Source organism: Equus quagga, chromosome 3 (assembly GCF_021613505.1).
Source record: "Equus quagga isolate Etosha38 chromosome 3, UCLA_HA_Equagga_1.0, whole genome shotgun sequence".
In the NCBI taxonomy this organism is placed as follows: Eukaryota; Metazoa; Chordata; class Mammalia; order Perissodactyla; family Equidae; genus Equus; species Equus quagga.
The window spans coordinates 23,764,555-23,790,638 of NC_060269.1; the positions used below are offsets into that span (position 1 = coordinate 23,764,555).

Genomic DNA, 26,084 nt, shown 5'->3' on the forward strand with positions numbered 1-26,084 from the left:
TTCTTCTTTTCCTCCTCCTCCTTCTCCTCCCATCAGCAAGAAGACAAACCGAGGACAGTCTTGAAATATCGAAATTTCCTCCTTGGGATTTGCCAGCGCCGCGTTGCGCCAAGATTGTCGGAATAAAGGACGCTGACTATTGTATTATTATTTTATTAATTGGTCAGTGGGAAGATTACAGATGAGGAAAGGGGACGCCTGTCACCCTTCCTGTGCTAAGATTGAAAAATGAGGCTGAATTGGGGGAAGCCCTAAAATGAAGCAAAAGGAATAAGATTTTTAAGGACAGAAAGCCACAGGAGCCCCCCACACAGCGCACTTTTATTTGTATTTTTTTTTTGAGATTTTTTTTTTCGTGGTGGTGGGGGAGGTGATTGGGTGGCTGACTGGCTGCGGGAAGCTGCTTCCTTTCCCTTTGGAGATGATTGTGCTATTATTCTTTGCCTTGCTCTGGATGGTGGAAGGAGTCTTTTCCCAGCTTCACTACACGGTGCAGGAGGAGCAGGAACATGGCACTTTCGTGGGGAATATCGCTGAAGATCTGGGCTTGGACATTACAAAACTTTCAGCTCGCAGGTTTCAAACGGTGCCCAACTCGCGGACCCCTTACTTGGACCTCAACCTGGAAACCGGGGTGCTGTACGTGAACGAGAAGATCGACCGCGAGCAAATCTGCAAGCAGAGCCCCTCCTGCGTCCTGCACCTGGAGGTCTTCCTGGAGAACCCCCTGGAGCTGTTCCGGGTGGAGATCGAGGTGTTGGACATCAATGACAACCCCCCCTCCTTTCCGGAGCCGGACCTGACAGTGGAGATCTCTGAGAGCGCCACGCCAGGCACCCGCTTCCCCTTGGAGAGCGCATTCGACCCAGACGTGGGCACCAACTCCTTGCGCGACTACGAGATCACCCCCAACAGCTACTTCTCCCTGGACGTGCAGACCCAAGGGGATGGCAACCGATTCGCCGAGCTGGTGCTGGAGAAACCGCTGGACCGAGAGCAGCAAGCGGTGCACCGCTACGTGCTGACCGCGGTGGACGGGGGAGGAGGGGGAGGAGGAGGAGAAGGAGGGGGAGACGGCGCGGGAGGGGGCCTGCCCCCCCAGCAGCAGCGCACCGGCACGGCCCTACTCACCATCCGAGTGCTGGACTCTAACGACAATGTGCCCGCCTTCGACCAACCCGTCTACACTGTGTCCCTTCCAGAGAACTCACCGCCGGGCACGCTCGTGATCCAGCTCAACGCCACAGACCCAGATGAAGGCCAGAATGGCGAGGTAGTGTACTCCTTCAGCAGCCACATTTCGCCCCGAGCGCGGGAGCTCTTCGGACTCTCCCCGCGCACCGGCCGGCTGGAGGTGAGCGGCGAGCTGGACTATGAAGAGAGCCCGGTGTACCAAGTGTACGTACAAGCCAAGGACCTGGGCCCCAATGCCGTGCCCGCTCACTGCAAGGTGCTAGTGCGAGTGCTGGATGCTAACGACAACGCGCCGGAGATCAGCTTCAGCACCGTGAAGGAGGCGGTGAGCGAGGGCGCGGCGCCCGGCACAGTGGTGGCCCTGTTCAGCGTGACCGACCGAGACTCAGAGGAGAATGGGCAGGTGCAGTGTGAGCTGCTGGGGGATGTGCCATTCCGCCTCAAGTCTTCCTTCAAGAACTACTATACCATCGTGACCGAGGCCCCCCTGGACCGAGAGGCGGGGGACTCCTACACCTTGACCGTGGTGGCTCGGGACCGGGGCGAGCCGGCGCTCTCCACCAGTAAGTCGATCCAGGTGCAAGTGTCAGATGTGAACGACAACGCACCGCGGTTCAGCCAGCCGGTCTACGACGTGTATGTGACCGAGAACAACGTGCCCGGCGCCTACATCTACGCGGTGAGCGCCACGGACCGCGATGAGGGCGCCAACGCCCAGCTAGCCTACTCGATCCTCGAGTGCCAGATCCAGGGCATGAGCGTCTTCACTTACGTCTCCATCAACTCCGAAAACGGCTATTTGTACGCCCTGCGCTCCTTCGACTACGAGCAGCTCAAGGACTTCAGCTTTCAGGTGGAAGCCCGGGACGCCGGCAGCCCCCAGGCGCTGGCTGGCAACGCCACTGTCAACATCCTCATCGTGGATCAGAACGACAACGCCCCTGCCATCGTGGCGCCCCTCCCGGGGCGCAACGGGACTCCGGCTCGAGAGGTGCTGCCCCGCTCGGCGGAGCCGGGTTACCTGCTGACCCGCGTGGCCGCAGTGGACGCGGACGACGGCGAGAACGCCCGGCTCACCTACAGCATTGTACGGGGCAACGAAATGAACCTTTTCCGCATGGACTGGCGCACCGGGGAGCTCCGCACAGCGCGCCGGGTGCCAGCCAAGCGCGACCCCCAGCGGCCTTACGAGCTGGTGATCGAGGTGCGCGACCACGGGCAGCCGCCCCTGTCCTCCACCGCCACCCTGGTGGTGCAGCTGGTGGATGGCGCTGTCGAACCCCAGGGCGGGGGCGGGGGCGGGGGTGGGGGGTCAGGGGAGCACCAACGCCCCAGCCGCTCCGGCGGCGGGGAGACTTCGCTGGACCTCACCCTCATCCTCATCATCGCGCTGGGCTCCGTGTCCTTCATCTTCCTGCTGGCTATGATCGTGCTTGCCGTGCGTTGCCAAAAAGAGAAGAAGCTCAACATCTACACGTGTCTGGCCAGTGATTGCTGCCTCTGCTGCTGCTGCTGTGGCGGTGGAGGCTCGACCTGCTGCGGCCGCCAAGCCCGGGCACGCAAGAAGAAACTCAGCAAATCGGACATCATGCTGGTGCAAAGCTCCAACGTACCCAGTAACCCGGCCCAAGTGCCCGTGGAGGAGTCTGGGGGCTTTGGCTCCCACCACCACAACCAGAATTACTGCTACCAGGTCTGCCTGACCCCTGAGTCCGCCAAGACCGACCTGATGTTCCTTAAGCCCTGCAGCCCTTCGCGGAGTACGGACACTGAGCACAACCCCTGCGGGGCCATCGTCACCGGCTACACAGACCAGCAGCCCGACATTATCTCCAACGGAAGCATTTTGTCCAACGAGGTAAGGCTGAAGCGAAAGGACCACCATCTCTCATCTCCTCCATCCGAAAGCCTCCTCTAGCCCGGCCCTTGTATCTCTGGTGCACTGTGTATTTATTTTTAGGATATTAGCTTATTTGTATCTTTGTGGGGTCAGGAACGGGCGGTCACCCTATCCCACCCCTTCGTGTGTAACCTAAACTTCGTGTTGTCCCTGATTTTCCGATCTCCACCCCTCCACGTCTATTTTCATTCCCTCCTCTTGGTGCTTTACCACCTTAGACCTTCCTTCTTCCCTCTAGCATCTTTCCTTGAAAATTCTAATCCCCTCTCAGTCCTTTCCCTTCTCAGAAATCTCGGGGCAAAGGGGAATGTGCGCGGGCGGGGGTGGGGGGAGAGGGAAACGCGGTGGAGGGACTTTCTGGCACTGGCAAAGGTCTTTTTCTCTTTGCGTTTGTCCCAGGCGTTAATAAAGTTAATTCTGTTTGGCTTTGTTTATCGATGCTTTCAGTCGTGTGTAAAAGTAAGCTAATAGAGTGTTTAACTTTGCACAGTTGTCTAAACTCGAATGCATGTTTTAGTGAATGAGTTATCAGATCCTTGTCCTCTGAACTCGGGTTGAGAAAAGCCTTCAGTTCTGCTCTGGACAGCATTTACAGACGCTCTTGAAGCCGAACGCCCACACAATGTGAATTTGAATGAAGTTGCTTTGGCACAAACCCCTGTAAGAGTAAACTAACGAAAAGCTTAAACAATTGTTGTCTTAAATATATCTCTTAGCTATACTCACCTTCTTGCCACTGTTCTTGATAAATCACTGCTGTTGCCTTTCTTCAAAGAATTTGGCTTGTCAATTCCGATTTCTTTTTAAAAGATTGAGAAGTGGCAAAGTTGAAAGAAGGGAGGGAGGGGGAGAACAGAGTGGATTGATGTAAAAGAAAGTTTGGACCAGAAAAGGTGTGTGGATGGCGGAGGCTGGGAGGAGAATGCAGAGGGCTTTTGGAAGGGGAAAAGAACTGGGGAGGGAGGGAGGACTATGAACTCCTTTCTTGGCAGGTTATTTTATTTATTTGAGACTTAGATATTATTAATTGACTTTCATGAATATTTGTACAGCTCATTTGTATCTTAAGCACATTTTGAAAATAAACAACAAAATAATTCCATAAAATATACAAACTTTTTGCTTATTGAGCGTGCTCTTTTTCTTGTGTCAACCAGTATGCACCTAAACACTTTTTTAGGCCACTGAACAAAAGCCTGCAGAGGATAAACAGGTTGACTCTATTCGAGACAATAGTTTATGAGCCCTAACTATGAGGTCATTTGCATTCTTGCCTTTAAAAAAAAACCCACACATTTAAAATTGGCCTTTTATTTCTGCTGCTGCTTCTTCTTTTTTTTTTTTTTTTTTTTACCTTTCCTGGAAGTCTAGATGGAAATGTCTCTGCATATCTCCCTGCCTTTGGCCAGCAATCACTAGGTAGAGGTCTTAGGACAGCTTCGAAATTCATAAAAATGTACACAATTACTTACGATAGAATTAGCTGCTAACATCAAAAGCAGAGTGTTAGTTAAACCCTTAGCGTTCAAATGCTCTTGATTTATTTATTTTTTTTCTAGACTAAACACCAACGAGCAGAGCTCAGCTATCTAGTTGACAGACCTCGCCGTGTTAACAGGTATGGACTGGTTTTTTTTCCCCCTAGCTTGGTGTATGAACAATTTACTACCTACTAAAAGTAGGAATTAGGTATATTATTCACTATTAAAATATGAAATGTATCAAGTATTTCCAATTAGGGCAGGACATAAAAACTGATTATGTTGGGTTTCCTAGACAACACATTAAAAAATATGAGTATATTTCATTTATATACAGCTTACTAAATGCATTTGAATATTTTATCAGTGTACACTCCTACACTGCTTCTCATAGCCTTTCTAACTATTCCAGGTGTATGTATACACCTGTTTTAGGAAAATGATATAAACATGTACTTAGGTCCAATATTAGAATAATGCCTAAACTTTACGTGCCTTAAGGGCTCAAACTGACTGCTAATGTTCAATTTTAAAGAGTTAGGCTTAAGTTTGTGAGAGCTAGCTGTATGCAGAAATAAAGCCAACGGAGACGTCTATGAATCTGCAGCACCATCGGTGACCATGTGGTGGCAGAAGAATGTTTTCTGTGTTTCCTTGCCTTTTTTATTCTAATATTCACATTTTTGTACTTCTAGTTCTGCATTCCAGGAAGCCGACATAGTAAGCTCTAAGGACAGTGGTCATGGGGACAGTGAACAGGGGGATAGTGATCATGATGCCACCAACCGCGGCCAGTCAGCTGGTAAGTATGATCAAAGGACAATCTAAGTGCTAGCTTTTATAGTGTTTTCTTTTTTTAAAAATAAATCTAGAAAGGATGATTTGTAAGTTTAATGTTCGTAACTCTACAGAAAGATGGAGTCGTCCTATGCTGAACAATTGTATACTCAAAGAGGATTGTAAAAAGTAATGTTCCTTTGGAGAGTTAGAGTTAGAAATTCATTGTTGAATGTGTTAGAATGTGAAATATTTCTTCCTCATGTAATGTTCTTTAATGGGATTATATTGCATACAAAAAGCCGTAGATCTCTCACCTGGTCTAGTCTGCAATCTTCAGTCAATTAATGTATTATTAGACTTGTTTGTGGATGAGGTAACTGAAGATGAATGAAATTGATTGACCTGCACAAGGTCACAAGAGGTTAAGTGGAGGATTGGGTACTAGAATCCAAATTGCTTACTTTCCAGAGCAATGCATTTTGCACACCACTGAATATTGAATGAGAGAAGGAATAGTGATGAAAAGTCATGAATAGGTTGAAAGCAGGATTTCCAACACTAGGTTCTTAGGCTTCAGGACATTGATAAACATTTGATAATGTATATTTTCTGAAGTGTAGTAGGTTTTCTCATATTTTCAACAAAGTCCATGACCTGTCAGAAGTTGAACTCTGTGTATATTTGTATGTGGGCTTAATGGTAATCAGTGATGGAGTTGCAATGCGATACATATTTTTTACTTTATTTTACTTTACTTGTTTCTACATAAATTTAAACTACATTTTATCAGATCTTGGTAACTCTAATTACTAATACTCAAAGAAAACACTTAAAAGAAATACGTGTTCCTTAAAATAATGAAAATAATTTCATAAAGTTTGGATTTCTTTCCACTTCATTTGCACTTTAACTATGAAGGATGCCTGTTGAAATTTTTTTTTTTTTACTTTTTCTTTTTCCATTCAGTTTTGTGTTTATCTGATACATAAGGAAATGGAAAGGCAAGTCCACTTTTGTGACTACTAAAAATGTCCATCAGTGGACTGTCTCTGGGTTCAACTCTGTTCGCTTGAGATTTGAGCTTTATTTTGGTTAATGAGATAACCATAGAATGATAGGGTCCTCATTTCCAAAGTTATCTTGGTCCTGGAGAGCACCCAATCCTGAAGTCACTTAGTGGACCTTGGACAGTGCTGCGGCAGTGTGTCAAAGGGCAGGATACGCCCCATGGTCGCCTGGCAGCAGTGGCTGCTGCAAGCCACTCCCTTGGCTAATGTGTGCTGTGTCTGAGGCTGCCTTAGCCTTGGGAAACACAGGCAGGAGGAGGGGAAAAAAGGCTGCTCAAGGGTCTCTTTATACTGCTGCAAGTCATTAATATGCAGACCTAATGAGACTTGAGAACTGCCAAGAATCCCCGGAGGTCCCTGCCCCTTGCGGGCCTTCACGCTAAGTGAACAGAGCATCTATTTAGTGTCTGGGAACCTGACAACAAACCAGATCTTGCCAGAAGTTTATATTTGAGTACAAAGTCCCTTTCATTTTTGGCCTATATATGGCATATGATTTATTGTTATCTTTAGAAAGCTGTACCTTTAGAATTGCTCATTCCTATTCTTTTCTCAGAGTTTCTAATGTAACAGTCAGCCTTTTAAAACTTTTAAAACAAAATGTTTAATATTTAAAAAGGAGTATCCACTGCGTGTTTCCTTGAATGCGTTTTATCCCTTTCCCACTCTCCCACTTCGTTTTCTTCTGTAGCACTCCAACCTCAATGAACATTTCAATTAGTTTAGTCCCTCAGACATAATGAGCCATAATAACCTAACAGAAGAAAGAGAAACGAATTAACATCTACAAAAAGTGCTAAATTTGGAAGATGGATGGGAATATATTCTCATCCATGCCCCTTCCCAGTAGCTATTTTATTTCACAGGCACTCAGTGTTGCCATTTTGGTAATGTTTCTTCCAAATTATTTGAGATGCCAATGCATTAAAAGGAAATTTAAAATGCTAAATTGTGTTTTGGAAAATACTTTTAAAAAGCAAGGCAATTTATACTTTTCTTTATCAAAATGGCAACTTTTTTTTCCCTCTAAGTTCTTAAACATGTAAAAGGATTACAGAGTTAACAATCTATTTGTGTAGTTCATTAGCAGTTATGGAGCAGCCACAACTACTGGGCACAATAATAGCTGTTTTAGAATTGCAGTAACACACTCATATTAAGAAGTGATCGCACCTTTGTGTGCTGAGTTGCGATCAGATTTAATGTGTCTAATTTTATTGCAAGAATTATTTTGAAGTGTTTCCTTTTTAAGTATAAAACCTTAAATGAAGAGAATTAAAATGCATTTACTTAATCACTTTTCCGGTCCATACTGATGTTGTGTACGGTAAACCTCACCCCAAGTAGCTAGAATATTTCCCCAAAGTTAAGTCCATTCCAGGTAAATGAGTACATCTGTTTTATTTCCGTGTATAGCCGAATCTTAATGATCTTCCAATTTTGCAATATTTAGGAACTATTATTCATAGCACATCTATTTCCAAGTTTAGGATATGAAAAAAATTTCACACTAATAAACAAATCTTGCTCAGCTCAATTTTAGGGGGAAAATTAGATTACGAAGGAAAAATAGCCCTGGAAAGATACAGGTTCTGAGTTCTCTTCTTTAGTTTGAACCTCATTCCCTCCTAGATGATATACACTGTTTCCTTTAGTGCCTCACCTGTTTAAACCTCCTAACTTTTTCTGTATTCCCACTTTCTTCTTCTATGTTAGCATTACTTTGTATGTATTTATTTAGATATTCCTTCTATTTATTCTTCTATGAATAGTTTTCTTTTTTGTTCTCCCCCCAACACACCCCCCCACTTGTTTTTCTCCTTTCTAAGCCATTTGCAGTCACCAATCTTGTTCATAGAAGGGCTTTAAACAGAGGCAGCTGCACAGAGCATCACATAAGCTTGTTCAGTTTTCCACTGCACCTGGCTCCATGTGTGAAATTCTTCGGCTTGACCACTGCTCCCGGGCACTTTCTTTCTATAGCCTTGTCAAGGTGCTTTCCGTTTTTTTCAGTGCACTATTGATGTATTGCTTAGATATGGCAGAAGTCCAGGGAGATGTGGTAAAGGCCTGCAAAAGCCATCACAAGAGGAAAAACTGATTAATCACAGCTTAAATAGCCAAAATAAAGTCAAAGTGGACTTAAAGGAAATATATTTTCAATTTTGTTTATTATACCCTTTGACTAAAAGATAAACTTTTGTTCTAATTTAGAATACTGGATACAACATTTTTCCTTGTATATTCTTAAACATTTTAATATTATTAGAGGTAGATCTAAGGGGATCTGTTTATTAGTAAGAAGTTTTTTTTCCATTTATTAAAGACATACAATGTACATACTAGCATTAATTATGAATCTATTTTTAATAATTGTAGCTTCTTAAAATATATATTGAAGAGCACCCTAATAAGCCATGATTCAGTTAATGTTACTTGTTATAGTTTACCTCAAAATTGTCAAATTTCTCTTCTTGTAAATTTTTCTTTCAGTTATAAAGGAACTTAGCTTCTCTAAATGTGTTTATTTCTTAATTAATTATTATGAGGTTTATACATGATGCATGGTCAAAGATTGGCTATAAATTAAAAAATAAAGTGATTTGCATTATCAGTATTTTCAAACAAGTAGATAAGGTATGTCATGAAATGTATTAAACCATTACACTACTACTGCAATATCAACAAGAGAATTCTTGTTTTATCATAAAATACAGATTTCCCTTTCCCAAGTCCAGCAAGAATTTAGATACTGGCAATTAGCTCTGGCTTTATGAATAAAGTGAATTTACACCATTGTTTGCAAAGGTTATTCAGGTTTCTGGTGAAAATCTGAGCTACAATTTGATAATGCAAAGAGATTTATAATTGGAAAAATGTGTAAGAAAATATTGGAGAAAAATGTATACATTTTGAAAAATGATAGATAGGGAGAAAATTTTGATGTGCATGTTTGATTTTTCTAAAAATCTTCCTGCAAAACATATTTTTCTAAAAGTTATAGCAATTTTTGTGGTTAGAGTTACTATCTCTTAGTTTTCCAGTGCTAAATGGTTAAAGGAAGACTGAAAATTTCCTCAAAAAACTGAGTGCTGATTTTCTTTAAAAGTAATTTATTATATTTTGAATAAAATAAACATTTTTTGTGAAGGCTTGATGCATGAGAAATAAATGTACATGTAATTTTATATTATTACATTAGTCAGAAAAGAGCACAAATTGAATACAATTATATTTTTGAAATCACAATTTGTTCTCAGTGGTAATATCACTGCCTCTGACTATAAGGGACAAGTTACTTGCCAGTTAAAGAAGATGTATTTTAAAATTTGTGTAAATATATCTTTGCATAACAGCCAGTCTATCACGTCAGCTGTCATGCCTTGTGGAACAGATTATTTCTAAGAAGTGAAAAAAAATAAATAACTAGGAGAAGAAATTGCAAGTAAAATATATATGTTGAAATGTTTCTTAGAAATTTTACCAAAACTTCAAGACTGAAGTTTGGTCTGTATTTTCCTGCTATACAAATTTCGCAGGTTCTAAAGTAAGGGCATTTGAATTAGAAAAAAAAAGTCAGGTTAAACTTATTTTCTCTTGGGGCTTCAATTTGAGCCATTAAAAAATTCTAAGAGCGATGTAAAGGTATGCATTTTAATATGTCACATGTCCTATAATACCTGGCATTCCTATGCACCATGTAGTCATTTATCACAATAAAACCTAAATACACCTCTGCTTATTTGTTCATTAAAATAATATATTTTATGGGACTTGTGATAGAGAAAATGATAAGATAATGTTAGTCTTTCAATGGCTTCCTAGGGTGAGGACCGATAACAGGAAAAATTTATTTGGTTCTCAAACTATATATCTAAAACACAAATTAAAAGTTCCATTTTCAACAAATGCTTCTGTTACTTATTTGAAATTTATTGAACTACTATTTATGTTATTTTTAAAAAATTTTGTTTCAATATCTGATATTTTCCTGATGAGAAATAGATACACTTGTTTTATCAGTAAAACTGGTGAAACATTCACATGCAATTTGTCCCACCTTGCCTGTCATTCTGGTTATATAAAACCATGTATTATTACTGTGGGAATTCCATTTTAAAAGAATTAGTTAATAAATTTATTAGGAACATTATTTACAACTTTTTTCCCATTAGGCAAGTAACATTGTTCTTCCAACAAAAAATTTTACCTTATTCCTCATTTTTCTTGTTAGGCCCATGATATATTTCTTGTACAGGTTCTCAACTCATGAGAACTTTATTACACTATCTAAATGAATTTTAACTAGCTTCTAATGGTTAAAAGAAGCAGAAAACCATACACGTTGAAAGAAGAGAATGTGCACAATTGTGTATAAGTTACCCATAAAAACAAGTTCTACTAATAATACCTTCTAACATAATCAAACAACATCTCAATAATAATGTTGAGAGACTAGTTTAATAACATTTTTCTGTGTGAAATTACCATATTCAAAATTATAAGAGCACTTGGTACAGGTGCTCAAAAATGCGAAAGATTGTTAATGGTCTCATGTGGTATACTTAAAATGATATTTATCAGTCATGTGAAGAAAAATTGTATTAATTCCAATTTTTGCATTTGTACCCATCGTTCTCAGGATCCAATAATACAATTCTCTCTTAATATTTAAATAATTCCATCAACTTCACATTTAATATAACTTGAATTTATTTTTAAACTAAATAATTACTTATAATAATTTTGCTCTGAACAGTAGTTTCGTTTATCAAAAAAGCCTCTTTATCTCCACCACACTATAAACAGGGAGCATTTATAGTACAGTGTGTCAAAATACAAATCTCTCTGGTTCTATGGCTTCTACCTACCTGGTACAGCACGGTATCAGGGGCATTCTCCTTTCCTTCCTCTTCTCCTTTCTACATATCTCCTTGCAGAAATAAAATAAAGAAAGGAGCTTCTCTGGTGTCTAGAGAAACACTGACATGTTTCACACGCCGTTCTTATTCTGGTTCCTTATCCGAGCTTCAGCTCACGTTTACGTTCCTCAACAGTTCACTCATCAGTAATTTATTTCCAGGCTTATGCATGACAATTATCAATGGAATGTTATAATCGAAGTCAGACTTGGCATTATACGTAGTTTAATTTAAAATAAAAAAGTTATAAAGTGAGATTAAGATATGATAAAAAGCTTGGTGTTATGTCTTTAAACACAATTTACAGAACTGACACTTAATTCTAAAATACATATGGATAATCTAGAGAGTTAATAATTTTGAAAAATTATTTTCTTTATTTTATATAAACAGATGTTAAGATTTACACACAACAAGTAAATTAGGATGTGACAGAATACCGTCAGCAATTTAAAAACTAAAACTTGTTCAAGAGCTCCAATCACTCACGATGTTTATGGAAGAAACAAATGGGTTCATTAAATACATATTACTCTGTTAGTTAAAAAAAATCCCTAGGCTTTCCAGACGAGGCAAGCATTGCAGTTTGTGTACAGATTAATTGTACTTTGGTTATTTCAAATTGATCCTATTTTAAAACATATTCAACAAATATGTTACTATGTTTAGAAAAACATTAAATGCGATTTTTGTTTATGTACTTGTTTTTCTGCATAGTGCTATTTATCAAAATGAATATCAGATAGTATTCTATAGTGCTCAGAAATTGTTATGCTTTCCCTAAGAAACTGAATAAGCTTTCTGGAGTAATAAATAGATAATATTTAATAGTCTTGTCAAACTATAGGAGACAATGAAACTTGAGATGTCATTTGAAATTTTGGCATTCTAGGATTAGGAAGCAACACTACTCTGTTGATTAGGACAAGTGTTTTCTGATATAGAACAAGTAATAAGGTATTTGTCAATAGTATCTACAGCTGATTCACATGTACTTGGTTACCTTGGTTTCACTAATTACAATCATTTGCTTTTGATTTGTCTAAGGTGGTAAATGATAAGTGATTTATAGTAAAATGGGCTACCAGAGTGTCATTGAGAAATACCTTTTAGAAAGCCGTTTTTAGGAACCCAAGAAAGCATACTCTGGGCCGCTCATGAAATCTTGTTTCATTCTTATTATACATTGGCTTATCAATATGTATGCCATATTTCTGTTGAATTTAACTTTCTGTCTCATGTCCAGATTTCATAATCTAAATATCATCATTAGTGCGTCACATATTTCTTCCATTTTTGTCCCTAAGAAAAAATTGTCAGGTGACATCATCTTTAGAGATTATGGATTATGAACGCTTTCTACTTGGGTTTTTTCTCTGTTAAGAACTTCACTAGAGATTTTTTAAAATATTCATTCTTTTTCTACTCACCATTTCCTAGTTATTTAAATAATTTAGAGCCAACATTTTTTTCCCCAATACTTTGAGTAGTTAAGAAACATCTATCTCAGAGGCCTCTGCTGAAAGTCTTACCCTTTACAAAAGAATACAGACAGATTTTTGGTTCCTGTCAGGTTAAGACAAGAAAGATATGATACCTTCACCCATTATTCTTTATACTGCCTGTAATCCTTCACTTCTAAGCAGCTGGTGATGTTGGTGAAGCCTACATCGGTAGTTTCTCTTTTTTCTGCTTACAGGTATGGATCTCTTCTCCAACTGCACCGAGGAATGTAAAGCACTGGGCCACTCAGATCGGTGCTGGATGCCTTCTTTTGTCCCTTCTGATGGACGCCAGGCTGCCGATTATCGCAGCAATCTGCATGTTCCTGGCATGGACTCGGTTCCAGACACTGAGGTGTTTGAAACTCCAGAAGCCCAGCCTGGGGCGGAGCGGTCCTTCTCCACCTTCGGCAAAGAGAAGGCCCTTCACAGCACCCTGGAGAGGAAGGAGCTGGATGGACTGCTGTCTAATACACGAGCGCCTTACAAACCACCATATTTGAGTAAGTATTACATAAAAGCCTGTATCAAAGTGTTATCTTTGAGGGAATAAAGTTCAACACGCCATTCTTCTTAGTGAAAACAGAGTTCAGATTGTTTTCAAAAACAAGGGTAAAAGTGACTCTTGGGTACAGACAGCACTTTACTATGGAAAAATAAATATGCTTAACAGGAGGACGGGTTGTTAGGATGTGGTTGTTGACAACAATCAAACATAACTTTTGATGTTGTTGAAAACATTTTTCGAATGCTCTTCGTATTTCCTTTGATTATTGCTTTCTGGCTTATTTGATTTCCATGTGTTTTGAAGGGCTTAATAAGGTGGGAAAACATCTTTACACACTTGAGTCACTGAGAGATCTCATTTTCTTATCAATACCAACATTGTCACCTAATCATCCTTTTACCACAGTGACATTAAACACGTTAGGCTAAATTTAGAAATCAATGCAGCCATCACTTTGGCCATTCAGCATGATTTAGTGATATGTTGGTATGGAATCAAGTCTTTGATCAGAATTGGAGGAACTACCTGATGGAAACGTATCAATACAGCAATATCCTTCATTTACTTAAAATGATAGTTCTTCTAATATTGAGACATTGATCATTACACTCAGCTCTTGCAATATTAGGACCATATTCTCTAAATGGATTATTTTATACAACCACTGTGAAAAATAAAAATGCTTTGAGATCCTGCAGAATACTTCCTTTGAGGATCTTGGTAATGAAATTATCCCATTTATTATCTGCTACATAGGAACCTTTTCCTTTTAGTTAATGGATAAATACCACTGACAATTCAATATTTTAGTCAAACCACATAAACTAATATTTAATAAGGATAAAAATTATAACAACTCAATCAAAAGATGACTTTTATCTTATATAGCAAATCCAGTGTACATGATGTTTTCTTACTTTCATCTTCTAGTGCAAAAAAAATTGTGGAACCACAAGATAGAAACAAAAATGAGACAGATTGCAAATGTATCATTTCTTTTATGATTTATGAAATGGGAACAAAAGAGAAAAATAAAGAGAGGAAAAAACTAGAAGAACATATATTTTAGTCCTTTTGAATGTAAATGTGAAGGCATGGGTTGAATGCATTGAGGCCATAACTTCTACTCTAGGCATTGATAATAAGAGTAGACAAGTGTCATAAGATTAAAGGAGTGGATGAACCGTTGCTTACATACATTGTGATGGCAATAATGATCATAATGTTTTATAAAGGATTGTGTTCAGCTTTTCAAATTATTTAGAAATACCATTACCCCAGCATGATATAGTATTTTAGCATTTCAGAACCAAATAATTGTGCTTCTCTATAAATTATTGATATTTGTTTTGCTTTATTTTTTAAAGTTTTATAACATACAAGAAGAGTACACATGCTTAAGGAAAGGAAAGTATTGAAATGTCTAACATAGTAACTAAGATGTAATTTGGATGCTAAATCCTAAAGGTTAACTTACACCTCTACACACACTAGTGATTTAAAGTAGCCTAAACTCAAATTTTAATAAATGAGGACTATGATGCAGTCCTTGTCCTTCAAACTGAATTCTGGATTTTTAGTCTTATTTGTCATCAAAAACCAACCTTTTTCAAATTTTAAACAGTATGTTCTCACTATTGTTTCCCTTAAGTAAAAATATACTTTGTAGAGATACATTATCAATAATTTCAAGGCAAAAATTCAAAAAGCATATTACTCAGAGTAATTCAAATATGTATTTCAAAATAAATATAAATATGTTCTATTAGAATATATTAACTAGTAAGGCTACATTAAAATAGTGAAAAAATCAATTCTCCCTCTTTTGCTCTTAGTGAATACTAATCTTGATGAAATTTTCACTTACATTTAGAACTGAAATTTTAAACATCTACAAATGTCTTGTCTCCACTGACTAATTTTTAATCTTAAAGTCACAGTAACAATTTTTATTAGTAAACATATTAATGCTGCAGATATTTTAATGCAAATTTCTCGACGTCTTAAGAATCAAGTGTTTTTATTTAAAAAGCTGATTTTAGGGATTATGAAATATGTTAGCAGTTATGTGTGTTGCTAGAAATCAAAGAATGCATCTATGATTTTACCAAGAAAATTGATTCGTATGCATATTATCCAGATATGTACTAGAATAAATTGGTTTTTAAATATTCTGTTTTAGCCAGTTCACACTGCTCAAAATTTAGGGTTTGGGATGAAGTGTGACTTGCATGAAAAATAAGCAGAAATATAGCTATTTTTTTGTTTTTACTTATACTCTCCTTAGTTCTTCATATAACTTAAATCATGCGTGAATTTTTTAAGTTTCTAGTGTTTAATATCATCTTAGACACACAATTATCTTTAAAATTATGGCTTTGATTTAATAGGCATGGGCAATTGTATGGTTAATCTAATAGTACAAACTATAATCCAAATCTGCTCGTGACTATTTTGCCCCAAATTTGCATGGTAATAGTTGTTAATACTTGTATCATTTATTATCAGGAATGGAAATAGTCTCATCTTATAAATTGAAAAGCACGTCCCTTATGTAATTAAAGAAGATAAAAATTGACACTAATTACTTGCTTTTAATCAGAATGCTTAAATAATTATTGAGGTAGCAGTTTTTCTTTTGCTAAACTTGCGTTTAGTTTTTTAGTGAACATAATGTACATTTGCTGTTAAGAAAAGTAGCTGTATATTTAGTTACTTTTGTAAAGCTTTAAACAAGCTTAATGAGGCTACCACTGTCATTTATAAAGTGACAGAGAAATGGTGATATGCTTAATAAAACAAATGAGATCGTTGTCTAGACCCAAGAACTTTGCATTTCTATACCTCTGATTGCTAAAGTTAAATTGCAAGAAACCAACTCTTACACAAAAGTACCTGTATGCACATGTTAAAAAAATGTACTTTGTGTTTTTCAAAAAATGCCTAAATGCAGTCATATTTCCTTTTTTTAATATATAAGAAAAGATCCATGAAGAGTCTACATGATGCATTTAATGAAATGGAACTTATTTTTTTAATCAGAAGTAATTTTGAACACATCTATTAAGGCTTGCCTCATTAGTCATGAGCACTTCATGAACATATTTTCTCTTATTTTTGTTATAATGTTCTAGTTTGCTAATTCTCTGATAAAGACCAAAGGGATGCACTGACAGATTGAGGAAATAAATTTAAATATGTAGAATGCGATTGTATATTCAAAACACAGTGTTCAGGTTTATCTTAAAATGTTAATGAATTTTAGCTTAGTTTTACCTTTAATTTTTTCAAGTAATAAAAAATACTAAAATATCATTTTAACTTTTAATAAAAATTCATTACTTTTTTCAACACATTAAAATGAAACAAAAAAGTATTCTCTGGAGTTTGAAAAGAATGTTGCATTTTTATCATGAAAAATTCAAGAATTTGTTTAGCATTATAGACATCTTATTTAAAATAACTTAGTCTTTCAAAAGACACAATAAGTTATACATAAAACAGTCTGGTTAGTCTCAGCAAATAAAGAATATAAAAATAATTTAAGTTCAAGAGTATAATTGATAAAGGCAATGTTGTTAATATTATTTAGAAAGTCCAATAGTTAAAACAATATTTTTAATGTTATTTTTGTAATGTCACTTATGATTTTGGCTTCACATTTTGGATATCATCCTTTAAGATTTTTGTCAGTAAACAAGCATATCTTTTAGTTCAAATCAGCCTAAACAATATAGTACTAAAGGTATAAGGATTTGTTATTTGAAAAGTTATTGATTTCTTGTCAACAAACGTAATCATTCCCTAAGAATTGAAGATAATCATACGATAAATAATCAATGAAATTTCATCTAAAGTATAGTTTCTTTCATTTGTATCACAAAATATACTTTCTTTCCTTTGTTTAAAAGGTCCTGCAATTGGGGCTCGCCTCATGGCCGAGTGGTTAAAGTTTTGCATGCTTTGCTTTGGTGGCCCAGGTGCCCGAATTCAGATCCCAGGCACAGATCCACTCCACTCATCAGCCATACTGTGGAGGCGTCCCACATACAAAAATAATAGAGGAATATTGGCACAGTTAGATCATACAATAATAAATTCTATTGAATAAAGTGAAATAAACTACACTGACAATGCTTTTTAAATCCTAAATCCGTGACATTTTCTAGAATCATAAGACTGTAGGGTACCATCTATTGAAAAGTGTCACAGGTCCATCCTGCCTTTGTATCATACAACAGTTAGCCTAGTCCATATATGCCAAAAAATCACTCTAGCTGTCTTCTGACCTAACTTTATTTTTGCCTATTTTTGAGTTCTGTTGAAATTTCAACCTAACTCACCCATATCATGACATAAGAAAAGATGTCAGAACTTGGAAACATTACATTTAAGATATTGCTGACACTTCACCTGGACATCTTTTCAGTAAACTTCGTTTTGGGAAGATTCGTTTGAGCATCTATCTTGCTTCTGTGGAGCACTTCAAGTTTTTAGTTGGTTGAAATTGTAAAGCATGTTTGGTTTAGTCACTTCTCTTCCAATTCCAGAACAAATATAGAATTCAAAATAAAACGACTTTTGCTATGGTACTCATTACCCTCATATCACATATCCCTGCGGAGTGTTTTCTCTGCGATTTGTATATTCCTCTAATGTCACAAACATAGCATCACTTTATCAAATACTAAAGTCCACAAGTAAGTATTTTTATACATAGCCTTTTAACATTTCTGTCTCTCAGGTCCATAGAGCACTAAATGAATGAACATCTTTTTCATGATTTTTTTCTTTTCCAGTCAATATGTTAATTTCTGCTTGCTTATTCTCCAAAGTGTGCTCCTTTTTTTATAATATCTTATTTCTGAGATTTTTGTTTTCTCACTCTTCTTTATAAGAATACATCTAGGTTTGTGAACCTAACTAAATTTCTCACTTTTTTAGTTTATCTCTTTGTGACAAACCTCTGGTCTTTCTATTTTTTCACACCAGTCTTTCTATTTTTCCATTAAATTCTTTTATCCAAACACTAAGAATTGATATCTCATAATCAAAATAGTTGACTCACCTCAACTCTGTGAACAGGAAACAAATGATAACTCAGAATCAGAAAAAAACTCAATCCCATTTCATTTTCTCTCTATATCGACTGATAGAATTTAATGTTCACTGAATTTTATGATATTTTACTTCTTTGAAAAATGGTAACCTATTCACAATTCCTGTCAGTACTCCAGTTGACCGATGCAGCAGCGGACTGGAACTTCCCTATAACTCTAGATAAATGAGATATTCTACCATCTCGTTTCTTCTACTTTACTTGCTGAGTGATGGTCGACTTCAACTAATATGATTTAAAGTGAAAGCTATAAAAATCCTTCTAAGGTGGAGATGTGAAACAGAAGAGTTCATTTTATATCTATACATCTGGCAATTTCTGTAGGCAATTTATTTTTTACTTATTCACAGATTAGTGCTTCTCTTTGACTTATCACGTCATTTAAAATTTGTGCCTTTGGTTGCATTGGAACTAGTTAATATCCAGTACTCTTTTGGCATATTTAGACTCATTACCCAGCAATGTATATTATCAATGGTAAATAATTATGTGATGAAAAATGAATGAATGGATGAAGCAGAGTTTTTAAAGTACCCAAGTTTTTCTTAATGCCATCACTATACTTTCATTTAAACACAGCTCTGCACACACAGTTTTTGATATCTCTAGACAAACTTTCTTCTTTTCTTCCAATTATTTTGTGGGGCGGGATGAGGAAGATTGGCCCTGAGCCAGCATCTGTTGCCAATCTTCCTCTTTTTGCTTGAGGAAGATTGTTGCTGAGCTAACATCTGTGCGAATCTTTCTTTATTTCATGTGGGATGCCGCCAAAGCGTGGCTTGATGAGAGGTGCTAGGTCCACACCTGGGATCCGAACCCAGGAACCCCTGACCACGGAAGTGGAGCATGTGCAGTTAACCACTATGCCACCAGGCAGGCCCTATTCTTCCAAGATTTATAAATTGTTTTAAATTAGTTTTATTTCTCTCTAGCTAGTACCTACAAGTTTTTAGGAGAGGACGTAGATTTTGAATTCATTCCAAATATTGAAATGCTTCTAACCTGGTTGTTCTGTAAAATATGATAGAGTTCTTCAATACTTTGAGATTTTAAACTTCTCTTGACTTATTCTAAGAATTTATTTTATATCCTAAGGAGGAGTTAAATTTGTTTCATATTTCTTAACTCTTTTAGAACTTTAATTACTCCCCTTTCTTACTTGGTCTGCGAGATAATCATTCTTTTACATATTTTATCTACTAGCAGCTTTCATACTTTAGCTCTCATCTTCTTTTTTTTTTTATGAAGCTATAAATATATATTTTCTTTTGGTATAGTCAGTTATTTTTCTTATTTAATTCCCATTTAGGAGTCATTTTATTGCATGTTATTAATTACATGTTTGAGTTCATAGATATATAGTTAAATAAAATGTATATTTAAGAGTATATAGAGACGACACCTGATAGAAGTAATTTGTCTTTGTTCAACATTTTCCACTCCTTAGTATGTGAGTCCTCATCTATTATTTAAAGTAGTTTATTTTGTGCATACTTTGCATTTTATTGAGTTAACAGCATATTAATATTATTTCTATACCTCGCTTTATATTACAGATCATTTCCATCCTCTTTCTTATTTTGTACACTGGAAATAAATCCATATAAGCATTTGTCCATCATGTGGGCCTAACGAAGGAAGATTGTCAATTAAGATATAAATAGAATTATTCAATGAAAGGAAATATCTACTTGGGAATTTTTTCTTGCCTCATCAAACTGAAGATTTATGGGTTGAAATTTACATTCACTAAGTTATAAAGTATTGTAAATAAGTCTGGAATATATAAATTCAATTGCTTATAAATATCATTAAACATTATTTAATACTCAATGTGCCAGACTTTTTTTGGTGAGTCTGCGTCCTCTGAAATCTTTTTAATAGGAATTAGACAGCATCACTTAGACAATATAGTTTGAAAACTGTTTTGGACTGTGAGGTTCATTGTTCAAGATTAAATAGTACTACTGAATCAAGACTAAACTCAGCATAATGTGAATCAATTTACTGTTTCCCAAAGTACAATAAAAATCTTGGAAGTTTTATATTGAGGTCCAATAAGACTCCCTAATTATCGCATTAGTGGTTCCTAATCACCTACATCATTTGGATGGGGAGAGTGTAGAAGATTTGAAAAAATTGAACCCCAGAAATTACATATAAGAAGACACGGATAAAAACAAATTTCAAGGTAGAAATTTTGCAGATAAAAATCAGTGTTTTATTTCTGATTCTAAATTGATACATTATGTGACATTATATTCATACATTATGCTTAGGTACATATCCATATTCTTCTCCCAGAGATACATTTCTTTTAACTGTAAGGATTCAAAAGATTATATATGAAATTTATTTTAATAAAATTTCTACAATCTGTACAATAGAGTGTTATTTAAATTAACAATGATAGCTTTTAAGTCATTGAGTTCAACAAGTAAGTATAAATATATTTTCTGTGTTTTATCTTTATTATTCCGTTTTATGGAACATTGGGCATATATACACCCCATGTAAAAGTATTATATTTTGTTTAATTTAATTTTCAATTAAATTTGTCAACTACCAGAGAAAGAAGAGACAGTGATTATGTTTAAGAGTAAAGTTATTTAATGACTGGCTACTTCATTCTCAGAAGCTGTTAACATGACAACATGGTGCTTTTTGAGAAAGAAGATAAGTGATACAATCAATTTTAGTCTGTTCCTTTATTTTTTAAGGTACCGGTTGTACTTTTTGAAGACCAATTCACATTGCATAATGTAATGAAATTAACCATGACACTCTAGAGGAAATAGAAGTCTTTATTATGAGGAAGACATTGTTTTTACTGCTTATAAAAATGTAATCAGTAGGACATTTTTCCTCTTTTAATGTTGGCATCAGCCAGAATTCTATGCTAGATTCCAATATTACCTGTGTTGGATATTTAATTGTATATATTATGCATTCTATAAAATCGATTTTAGTTTGTCATCAAGTGTTCTAAGTTTTATATATATCTGCCAATAACTATATTTCAGCTGAAAATTGGACAATTACTGCATTATTCCATATAAAGAATATATGCAAATATTTTTGTCAAAATTTTCAAATAAGTGTATTAAAAAAGAAAAAAGACCTGAGCCTAAAAGTAATAAGTAATACATAAAATTGATATCAAATGTATATTTCCTGGGTTAAATTCTGAATCTCTCTGGATAAAGAAATAGCCAGGGTAGAGAAGTTCTCTCATACCTAACTAAACATTTAGTTGGCTTTTGTGTCCAAGTGCAACACATGGTAGAAACTTCTGAGTCAACAAGGACAGCAGTACAGCAGTAGATCAAGTGTATATAATAGGTTGTCTTGATGATGTACACCTGATGACGTATGCAAGATAGAATATTTCACATTTAGGTTTAATTGAAATGGTGGTAGAAATAGGTCCTTGGATGTGAGAGTTAATGTGATAGTTTGACAGTTGCTGTCATTTTATTCTTAGCAAATGTTTAGAAAACCTGGAGGCTAACCTATAAAATTAGTATAAAATTCTTGCACCATTTTTTTTTCACCATATTAGTAAACCTAATCACTAATTAGCTAGTCACTAATATTGTGGACTTAAGGTTTATATGCCATAGAATTACTCATCAGACGATTGCATTGCAGGTCATGAAATCCAGATCTGTTTTTGTAGATAGGTTTTGATTCCTGACTTAGTTTTTTTGATAAGAACAGTGGAAATAGAGAACAATATTATGTAGAACCCGTAGAGTTCTACTAAACTATATTTTTAAACGTTTATTAAATGATGGATAAATTCAGGCATATGCAAAAACAGAAAGAATAGTGCACTAAACTCTCCGTGTTCTTTGGCCTATTCTTGGCCAAATTTGTTCCATCCAAATGCCAACACATGCCCTCTGCTCAGATTTTTAAAGCAAATCCAGAGATCCTACTGTTTAATCCATTAATGTTTCAGGATATGTTTATTAAAGATAAAGTAAGTATATTTTGGAGCCTGCCTGGTGGTGTAGTGGTTAAGTTCATGTGCTCTGCTTCGATGGCCTGGGGTTTGCAGGTTCAGATCCTGGGTGCAGACCTATACACCACTTATCTAGCCATACTGTGGCAGCATCCCACATACAAAATAGAGGAAGACTGGCACAGATGTTAGCTCAGCAACAACTTCCTCAAGCAAAAAGAGAAAGACTGGCAACAGATGTTAGCTCAGGGCAAATCTTCCTCACCACAAAAGAAGAAAGAAAGAAAGGAAGGAAGGAAGGAAAGAAGGAAGAAAGATGAAGCATATTTTTTAACATAATCACAAGAATGGTGTTTCTCCTAAAAGAATTTCCCTATCATTTATTGTCTAGTTATTGTTCAAATTTCCATAATTTTCTCATAAATATTATTTACAATTCATTTGATTCATGATTAATTGAGGTTTATAGATAGCAACCCATTTTTATTTTTTATTTTTAAACTTTTTACTAAAGTATAATATGCATATAGAAAAATACAAAAATCACAAATGCACATCTCAAGAGGTTTTCACAAAATAGACACACCTGTGTAATTAGTGATGACAACATTAACTAGGCACTGTGTCCAGTAGCCAAAACATCACCAGTATCTCAAAAAGTTCAGGATTCTGTTTCCTTCCAGTTGTTACTACCCCAGGGATTACCACTGTGCTGGCCTCTAACCAAAGATCAATTTTTCCAGGTTTTAAATTTATATAATTTGAATAAATGAAATAGTATAAAATGTTTGGGTTTCACTAAAATATAATAGCCAGCTATTCTCTTTGATAATATAGGGAAGGCAATCAGCACAGCCTACAATATACCAGTGCATAAGCTAAAAAGACAATTTAGTTAGATGTGTTCTCCTTGGATATGATTTCTCTTACTATCTTTGGAGTTCTCATCATGTCTAGTCTTTCAAAATGCCTGATACTTGTCTTTATATCTTTCTTATTGATTGAAACATAATATTCTATTAATTTAGTGGTGTTTCATAGGAAAAATGTTTAAATGAATTGATTTGAATACTAGATTATAACAAGAGAGTAGAAAAAATTGACCTGTCTGCATTTCACACTTCCCTGAGGCTAGATTAGAGGATTGTGGCCAATTGGACACTATCATGCTTAAAGGAGACTCTGAGTAAATTTTAGAGGTTAACATTTTGGAAAATAGCATATCTTAGGAGAGTTTTAAAGGATTGAGGGGCTGTGAATTGAGAAGAAAGGGGAGAGGTGACATAACAAATGTTAAGTGTTTAAACAAATACTGCACAGATAAGATAGCAATCAGTTAATCTTTCTTTATTGAGAGCAGAAAAGAGAAAATGGATCTATATTGCATCCTGGGAGATTTAAATTACACACTATGGGAAATATCCTGACCCTGACATTGGTATTTGCTCCTGAAACACTTTACCTAGAAAGCTTTACAAACTGCAGACGTATGCATATGCCAACTGTGATTTGGGGAAATAGCACTTTCTATCCCCATGATGCACTGCCTACAGAATGCCTTTCCCAACACTGGGGCTGGTAAGGAGTGAAGAGGATGAGGCTCAGTGTTACTGGAGAGTCAAGGAAAAGCAATTGAGAAAGCCTGGGTTTTTATCTGTTTCTTTCACTTCCTTTTTTTATGTGGATGACATCTTAGCTCTCTTACTTTTGAATTTTGAAATCACAGTTTTAGAAGAAAATTTGGGGAGATGTGTAGATTGCAGAAGCTGAGTATGAAAATGTCTAATATATTTTATATGTATGTTCAGTAAATAACACAATTGTGTCTATTAAAAGTATACTTCATACTTTAAGGTTTAAGACTTCATATAATATATAGTTATAATTTATAAAAGGAAGACAGATGACTATAGATTTTAAATATCTTATCTTGTCAAATATTGAATCCTTCCTTTACTAAGTTGGCTTGTTTCTTATATAATAAGAGTTTTCCACTTTTGGTATGATATTATCTTCTGCTGAATTTTAAGGAAATTCCTTGGTGTCAGTTACTGTGAAATGGCTTATAATCATATAAAAACGAGACATCTATTATTAATGATTCAAGGTCAAGTTGCCTACTCCCCTTAAATCTAATAGTAATACATGGCTTCTTAGTTATTTTAGAAGATATGATAAACAGGCTGTATATAATCATTATATTTTGGGTAGATATTTTGGAAAGTAAATTAAAATGTAGTGTTAGCTTGGTAATGTGGAAGCATGAATTAATCACACAAAAAATAAAATGAAAGGGAAAAATATCAAATGGGGAATTGTAAGTTAGCTAAACATTAATGTTAAATTTAATAATAGTAGTAGCTACTTCTGAGTGCTTGTTTCATAGGCATGAGAACGTGAAATAAGACAAAACAAGGCACCAATTTCATATATACACAACCAATGTTACAAGGTGATAGTTATTCTCATCAATCAAAGGTCATGAAATAAGCCCTAAGAATCTCAGGCTATAGAAAAGTAACTTTAGAATTAGCTATATGAATATTTTGTAATTATATAAATATACTTAATCATATATAGGCAAAGGGGTTGTTTAATATTAGACAATGTAGAAAAGTCTTTTGTTGATTGAAGTGAATTCTAACTCCTATGCACTTGAATTAAGCTAAAGATTTGGGAAATCTATATTTTTTAATTATGTCATGAAATGGTGTAAAGATAATTATTTCTCAAATTATAACAACAAAATATTGACTCATTGAAACTACTGGGAAAGGTAGTTTTTCAAAAATTCAGGCTTACACTAGAATTATTTTTAGGAAATACTTGACATTGAATAATGTAATTTTCATCTCTCACAATTAAAATTGAGCTTGAGATCTAGAAACAATCCTTGAGAACTTAAATTGCTTGCTTTGCAGGAAGTCTTCGTAGAAATTATGTTTTCATAATGCTTATAAAAGTGTGCTAATATATCTAATATGGGGGAATACTGCCTTCCTTTTAAATGAAAATATTTAACGTAGTTTGCAAATGGCATACTACATTGCTTTGAAGTTAATTTTAAATCTATGTCCTTTTTAAAATCTTTTAAAGTTTTTCACATTTCCATTCCTTTCTAATTTCAGAGAGATGTCAATAGGTCTTATTATTTGTAATACTGTTATTTATTGTAAAGCAGTGCCATGGCAGTTTAGAACCATAACAACGTTTTTAAGTAGCTGCTTTAGGCAATTCTTCCCAACCTACTGACAAAAGCAGTGTGACCCACATTCATGAAAACTTACTGAAAAGCCCTTAAAAGCTTCCAGGCACAGAGGTCTTCAGGTTTGTTGGCTCCTGAACTCAATTATATAAATGTTCTCAAGGCCTGCTCTATAGGAAAATGATTATGGCTTATGAGCTCCTCACCGACTGATGTGAAAATAAGATCAATATCTTAATTTAAAACATGAATGTAGTAACTGAATCAATTGAAATACCTCTGAGTGATATCTAGGGGGAAAAATAGAAATACTTTGAGAACTCTGATTGAGGACGTAAAGGGCATCAGATCAACGTCAGTGTTAGTGATCACACAGAGAGCCTCATGCACCCTCATTTCGTATAAGGCTACTCTGCCTCCTGCACAGATCAACATATTC

The 26,084-nt window shown here is 36.1% G+C and overlaps 1 protein-coding gene across 1 annotated transcript; it reads left to right on the forward strand.

Moving 5' to 3' along the window:
• Positions 1 to 421: 421 nt before the first annotated feature.
• Positions 422 to 20,070, forward strand: PCDH10 (protocadherin 10). The gene is made up of 5 exons (XM_046657156.1): positions 422 to 3,052; positions 4,654 to 4,712; positions 5,271 to 5,377; positions 13,044 to 13,349; positions 20,030 to 20,070. The coding sequence occupies exons 1-5, from the start codon at positions 422 to 424 to the stop codon at positions 20,068 to 20,070; spliced, it is 3,144 nt and encodes a 1,047-aa protein (XP_046513112.1).
• Positions 20,071 to 26,084: the final 6,014 nt, after the last annotated feature.